The 7,500-nt window shown below is 45.1% G+C and overlaps 2 protein-coding genes across 3 annotated transcripts in view; one reads left to right on the top strand and one right to left on the bottom strand.

Moving 5' to 3' along the window:
* The window catches only part of CDC42 (cell division cycle 42), a 390,560-nt gene that overhangs the window by 618 nt on the left and 382,442 nt on the right, over positions 1–7,500 (top strand). The window lies entirely within an intron of this gene.
* CCDC30 (coiled-coil domain containing 30) overlaps positions 1–7,500 on the bottom strand; it is a 70,507-nt gene that overhangs the window by 28,052 nt on the left and 34,955 nt on the right. For both annotated transcript variants that reach the window (XM_060758683.2, XM_060758684.2), the window contains 3 exons: positions 5,065–5,135; positions 4,837–4,910; positions 2,345–2,537 (listed from right to left, as the gene is read on the bottom strand). In XM_060758683.2, coding sequence (XP_060614666.2) covers positions 2,345–2,537; positions 4,837–4,910; positions 5,065–5,135 — 338 coding nt within the window. The remainder of the gene's footprint in view (positions 1–2,344; positions 2,538–4,836; positions 4,911–5,064; positions 5,136–7,500) is intronic.

The following is a 7,500-nucleotide window of genomic DNA, read 5'->3' as shown; positions in this document are numbered from 1 at the left end:
CTTCAAAAATCTCCCTGTTCCAACTTACATACAGATTCAACTTAAGAACAAAGCTACAAAACCGAGCTTGTTTGTAATTTGGGGACAGCCTGTATTATTATTATTATTATTATTATTATTATTATTATTATTATTATTTTATTGACACAAAAACATGGTATGTCACAGCAAATGAGATATATATATATAATCTATATATATAAAATCCTAAAGGGTGTCGTTAGGGGCCGCAAAATGCGAAAACCTCCCGACGAAAAGTCACCAAACTTGACGTACACATACCTCAAACCACAAGGTATGCAGAACACTCATCACAACTAAAAAAAAACATAACAACAAACTCACAATTACACAACCAAACGGAGCATGTGCAGAGGAGTCCCGGCGCGAGTGGCCTGGCGTGCGCACATGGCCGCCCCATGCCCCCTATGCGCAAGCCATGTCCCCTCCCATCACCAGCCTGCCCCTTCCCCCACGCCAAACTGAGCGCGGCCTAGGCGCCAACGCTGAAGCCCAGCCTGGGAGTGGGAGCACACCCGCTTGTGCGCGCTGGGGGGCCTGGTGCACGTGCGGCGCGGGGGGCTGTCCACCTTCTACGGGCCCGGACAGCTGTTTCCGGCTCCAGGGAAGGAAGGACACCGCCATCGGGGACGATGAGGAACGGGAAGGAGGGAAGGAAGCGGGCGAGGGAAGGAAGGACGGAAATGAGGGGAAGAGGTGTAAATAGGAAGGAAGGATCATAGAATCATAGAATCAAAGAGTTGGAAGAGACCTCATGGGCCATCCAGTCCAACCCCCTTCTGCCAAGAAGCAGGAATATTGTATTCAAATCACCCCTGAAGGAAGGAAGGAAGGAAGGAAGGAAGGAAGGAAGGAAGGAAGGAAGGAAAGAAGAAAAGAAGGAAAGAAAGAAGAAAAGTGGGAAGGGGAAGAGAAGGTGTAGGAAGGATGGAAGGAAGGAAGTAAAGAAGGAAGGCAGGTATATCAGAGAAGAAAGGTAGGAAATAAACAAAAGGAGGGAAGGGGAAGGGAAGGTGTATGAAAAAAGGAAGGAAGGAGAAGTTGGGAAAGTATGTGAGGGAAGAAAGGGAGGAAAGAAAGAAGAAAGAGTAGGAGCATGGGAAAGAAGGGAGGAAGGAAGAAGAAAGGAGCGGAAGGGAAGGTATAGGAACGAAGGAAAGAAGGAAGAAAGGACAGAAGAAAAGGGAAGGGAGGAAAGAAAGCAAATGAAGAAGAGAAAGGGAGGGAAGCCGTTCAGCAGTGGAACTCTCTGCCCCGGAGTGTGGTGGAGGCTCCTTCTTTGGAAGCTTTTAAGCAGAGGCTGGATGGCCATTTGTCAGGGGTGATTTGAATGCAATATTCCTGCTTCTTGGCAGGGGGTTGGACTGGATGGCCCATGAGGTCTCTTCCAACTCTATGATTCTATGATTCTAAGGAAGGAAGGAAAGAAAGAAAGAAAGAAAGAAAGAAAGAAAGAAAAGGAAGTATGGAACTACAGAGCGAAGGAAGGAAGGAAAGAAGGAAGGCAGGTATATCAGAGAAGAAAGGTAGGAAATAAGCAAAAGGAGGGAAGGGGAAGGGAAGGTGTATGAAAAAAGGAAGGAAGGAGAAGTTGGGAAAGTATGTGAGGGAAGAAAAGGAGCAAAGAAAGAAGAAAGAGAGAGTAGGAGCATGGGAAAGAAGGGAGGAAGGAAGGAAGAAGAAAGGAGCGGAAGGGAAGGTGTAGGAACGAAGGAAAAGAAGGAAGAAAGGACAGAAGAAAAGGCAAGGGAGGAAAGAAAGCAAATGAAGAAGAGAAAGGGAGGAAAGGAAAGGAAAGGAAAGGAAAGGAAAGGAAAGGAAAGGAAAGGAAAGGAAAGAAAGAAAGAAAGAAAAGGAAGTATGGAACTACAGAGCGAAGGAAGGAAGGAAAGAGAAAGAGAGGGAAGAAAGGAGACAAAGAGGAAGGAAAAGAAAAAGGGAGGAGGAAGGAAAGAGGTACAGAAGGAAGGAGGAGAGAAGGAAAGAGAAAAGGGAAGGGAGGAAAGACGCAGCAAAGGAAAAAGAGAAAGAAGGAGAGAAAGACGCAGGGAAGGAAAGAAATAAGGACAAGGAAGGATGAAAGCAAACAGCTAAGGAAGGAAGTAAACAGGTAGAGAAGGAAGAAAGGAAAGAAGAAAACTGAATGAAGGAAGGAGTGAAAGAAGCAGAAAAAAAGGGAGAGAAGGCTGGCCACAGCAACGCATGGCAGGTAAAGCTAGCATATAGATATATAATAATGATAATAATGATGATAATAATAATAATAATAATAATAATAATAATAATAATTGGTCCAGTGAGTCCTATGGGCTTGGGCGGCTACCTTCCTGTGCAGGCCGTCCACCTGGCACTCGACCTGTTGGCGCTCCTCTCGGGTCTGGTTCTGGGTCTCCCCCAGCAGGGACTCCAGCTCCTCGTTCCGCTCCACCAGCTCCTCGTGCTCCTTCTCCAGCTTGGAGAGCTTGTGCCGCAGCTGCAGGTTCTGGCCCTCCACCCCTTCCAGGGCTTGGCGGCACCTGCGGACAAAGGGGGGGGGGCAGAGGAAGGGTCAACTTGGAGGAAAGGCTCCGCACTAGGCCCTTGACCACTAGTGGCCCACAAAGGGCCTCCAGCTCCCAGAATTCCTGACCTTTGGACAAGCAGGCCATAAGAGGGGTTTCTGGGAGTTGGAGGTTGCCCAATAGCATGGGACCAGAGGAACACAGTCCAAGAACCAGCCTAAACCCACACCCACATTACTATTTTCCACCCCAATCTATCTATATAAGTAAAAAGTCAAAATGTCTGTCTCTCCATCCATCCATCCATCCATCCATCTTCTTAAGACTGGGGCTGGATGGTCCTTAAAGTCTCTTCCAATTCTAGGAGGCTACCTGGCTATCTATCCATCCATCCATCCATCCACCCAACCACCTATCCATCCATCCATCCATCCATCCATCTACCTTCATATCCATCCATCCATCTTCCATCTCTCTCTCTCTATGCATCCACCCACCCATCCATCTATCCACCCATCCATCTTCATAGCTATCCATCCATCCATCCATTAACCCACCCACCCATCCATCTATCCATCTACCTTCATATCCATCCATCTTCCATCTTTCTCTCTATCCATCCACCCGTCTATCCATATCTATCCATCTTCCATCTCTCTCTCTCCACTTTCATATCCATCCATCCATCTTCCATCTCTCTCTCTCTCACCATCCATCCATCCATCTTCCTATCTATCCATCCATCCATCCATCCATCCAACAACCCATCTATCCATCCATCCATCTACCTTCATATCCATCCATCTTCCATCTCTCTCTCCATCAATCTATCCACCCATCTATCTTCATAGCTATCCATCCATCCATCCAACTATCCAGCCATCCACCCATCTATCCATCCATCCATCCACCCACCCACCCATCTATCCATCCATCCATCTACCTTCATATTCATCTTCCATCTCTCTCTCTCTCTCTCTATCCATCCATCCAGCCATCCATCCAGCCATCCATCCATCCATATCTATCCATCTTCCATCTCTCACTCCATCTACCTTCATATCCATCCATCCATCTTCCATGTCTCTCTCTCTCTCCATCCATCCACCCATCCATCTACATCTATCCACCCATCCATCTACATCTATCCACCCATTCATCCACCCAGCGATCCATCTTCATATCTATCAATCCATCCATCCATCCATTCATCCATCCATCCAATGGGATATTGTACAGTGTGATATGTATTAATTATTATATTAATTAAGTTGCTCTGAGTCCCCTTCGGGGTGAGAAGGGCGGCATAGAAATGTCATAAATCTATATCTATATCTATAATATATAGTGAATGATTGTATGTTTGTATGTATGTATGTTTGTATGCGGAGGTGTATGTGCCAGCTTTCTGACTGGCTCCCAATTTCACAGACCACCGTAACCAGCATGGGTGATAGATTTGGACCAAACTTGGCACACATAACCCCCATGAGCCTCTTTACGTCCTGGTGCAGTTTGGGGGAGGATGGACAATGGATGATGGGATCTGTTACATCCTGGTGCAGTTTGGGGGAGGGACAATGGTTGATGGGATCTGTAGTATTTTCAAACCCTCAGGCCACTGCAGCCCCCAACAATGACCGATAAAGACCAAACTTGGCACACAGAACCCCCATGACCCACTCTACATCCTGGTGCAGTTTGGAGGAGGATGGACTATGGATGATGGTACTTGACATACCTCCACTCACTTCCCAAGACCGCTGCGACCCTCATCCAATAACTGATCAAGACCAAACTTGGCACACAGAGCCCCCATGACCCACTCTACATCCTGGTGCAGTTTGGAGGAGGGCGGACCACAGATGATGGGATTTGCAGTACTTCCACTCACTTCCCGAGACAACTGCGACCCTCATCCAATGACCAATCAAGACCAAACTTGGCAATGACCCACTCTACATCCTGGTGCAGTTTGGAGGGGGATGGACCACGGATGATGGGACTTGCAGTACCTTCACTCACTTTGAGACCACTGCGACCTCATCCAATGACCGATCAAGACCAAACTTGCCACACAGAGCCCCCATGACCCACTCTACATTCTGGTGCTGTTTGGAGGAGGATGAACCATGGACGATGGAACTCGCAGTGTCTTCACTAACTTCCTGAGACCACTGCAAGCCACATAAATAACTGATAAAGACTAACCAATTCATTTCTCAAATAACCCAGGCACTGCTGGGTCCCCAAGCTAGTAAATAAATATGAATCTATGGACAGCTTTTAGTGCCATGAACGTTAAGCCGCTCACCTTTTATGAAGGGCCTGGGCATTTTCAGGATTTGTGGCCACTTCTTCTTCTGAATCGAGCATCCCTTCCTCGTCCTGCAACAGAGATACTTGGGAATTCTGGGAGCCAAGATAATATATACAGACTTGTTGACATTCCTCTCACTTATCTGAATCTCTTTATTTGCAATGCGTCTTCAAACTAAACCACCCAAATCAGAACAAATCCAAACCTTATTGGTTCCCTTACCTGATCCAGGTATCCAGGTAGGAAAGGAAAGCCGAGATCCTGGTCCAGCTGGATACTGCACTCAGGATTTCCTAAAGGGAGGTCCAGAAGTCATCTTTTATGGATGCATTTGGACTAGGTCAGTGTTCCTCAACCTTCCTGATGTCGTGACCCCTTAATACAGTTCCTTATGTTGTGGTGACCCCTAACCATAACATTACTTTTGTTGCTACTTCCATAAGTATGAGTGAAATACTCAAGGTGCAATTGCAAACAGTGCTAACAAAGAGAAAAAAATAGGACAAGTGCAAAGAAGCCAGAATGGATGTCCAAAGAACTTCTAACTGTGCTAAGACACAAAAGAGACATGCACAAGAAGTGGAAAAAGGGAGAAATCACCAAAGAAGTATTCAAACAAATAGCCAACTCCTGTAGGGAAAAGGTCCGCAAGGCTAAAGCACAAAATGAGCTCAGGCTTGCCAGGGACATTCAATATTCCTGCTTCTTGGCAGGGGGTTGGACTGGATGGCCCATGAGGTCTCTTCCAGCTCTATGATTCTATGAACGGTTATGAATCGTCATGTAAATATCTGATATGTAGGATGTATTTTCATTCACTGGACCAAATAGGGCATAAATACCTGATATGCCCAAATTTGAATACTGGTAGGGTTGGGTGTGTGTGTGTGTGTGTGTGTGTGTGTGATTTTGTCATTTGGGAGTTGTAGTTGCCGGGATTTATGTTCTCCTACAATCAAAGAGCATTGTGAATTCCACCAAAGATGGAACTGAACCAAACTTAGCACACAGAACTCCCACGACCAAGGCAGCTTGGTGGGCATTAACCTTGAGTTTGGGAGTTGTAGTTCACTTACATCCAGAGAGTACTGTGGACTCAAACAATGATGGATCTGAACCAAACTTGGCACAAATACTTAATATGCCCAAATGTGAACACTGGTGGAGTTTGGGGAAAACAGACCTTGAAATTTGGAGTTTGTAGTTGTTGGGATTTATAGTTCACCTACAATCAGAGAATTCTAAACTCCAGCAACAATGGAATTGAACCAACTTGGCACGCAGAATCCCCATGACCAACAGAAAATACTGTGTTTTCTGATTGTCGACCCCCCCTCCCCCACAGGGCTCCTGAACCCCAGGTTGAGAAATGCTGGAATAGGTTGGGTCGGAAGGGGTAAGAAATGAGAAAAACATCATCATCATCATCATCATCATCATCATCATCATCATCATCATCACAGAATCACAGAATCCTAGAGTTAGAAGAGACCTCGTGGGTGATCCAGTCCCACCCCCTACCAAGAAACATGAAAATCACATTCAAAGCACCCCTGTCAGATGGCCATCTAGCCTCTGTTTAAAAGCCTCCAAAGAGCTGCTACCACCACCACCACCATTATCATCATGGAGAGCAGAGCTAACCAAAAATTTCGTGCTGGTGACGCATTTATTATATGTGCATCACTTGACGACATAGTGGTTCAGTTTTAATAATAATAATAATAATAATAATAATAATAATAATAATAATAAAACAAAAATGTAATGTTCGTTTGTGGGACTAACATAACTCAAACACCATTGGGTGAATTGACACCAAATTTGGACAGAATACATCTTATCAGGCCAACGAGTGACCATCACCCCTAAAAGCACACAAAATCCCAGCAGAACGGACTTAAAATCCCCCCAAAATAAACCATATCTACATATACACAAGCACACATACATACAGTCACACACACATATATACACAAGCACACACAAATATACACATATATACATCTACACACATATACATAAACACATGCATAGACACATATAAACACATACATATACATATACACAAGCACACTTACAGACACACACACATATATACACAAGCACACACAAATATACACATATATACACCTACACACATATACATAAACACATGCATACACACATATAAACACATACATATGCATATACACAAGCACACATGTAGCCAATATATGTATACACATATAAACACAGAAATATACATATACACATGCACACATACATACAGCACACATATATACACATATACACAAATATATATACACACACAAAACACATATACACAGACTGGGCCACAGCAACGCGTGGCAGGGGAAGGCTAATAATAATAATAATAATAATAATAATAGAATATATATGTCTGGGAAACTAAACTGGGATTGGGGTACCTGACACCCTCAAAAGTGTGTCGCCAACATGGAAAGTTTGGAAAGTTCTGTGGCACACCTTCAAATAATTCAGAGGCCACGCCATCCCAAAGTCTCAGTCCATTCAGACAAAGGGAATTGCTGGTCACACCAACACGAAGAACCTACGAGGACTTACCTGAGAAGAACCCGACCGGCCTTAGTTCGGAGCGGACGCAGCCCAGAGGACGGTGCCGCCAAGGCCATG

This window comes from Anolis sagrei, chromosome 13 (assembly GCF_037176765.1).
Source record: "Anolis sagrei isolate rAnoSag1 chromosome 13, rAnoSag1.mat, whole genome shotgun sequence".
Taxonomy (NCBI): Eukaryota; Metazoa; Chordata; class Lepidosauria; order Squamata; family Dactyloidae; genus Anolis; species Anolis sagrei.
This window is presented reverse-complemented; position numbering and strand designations above follow the sequence as displayed.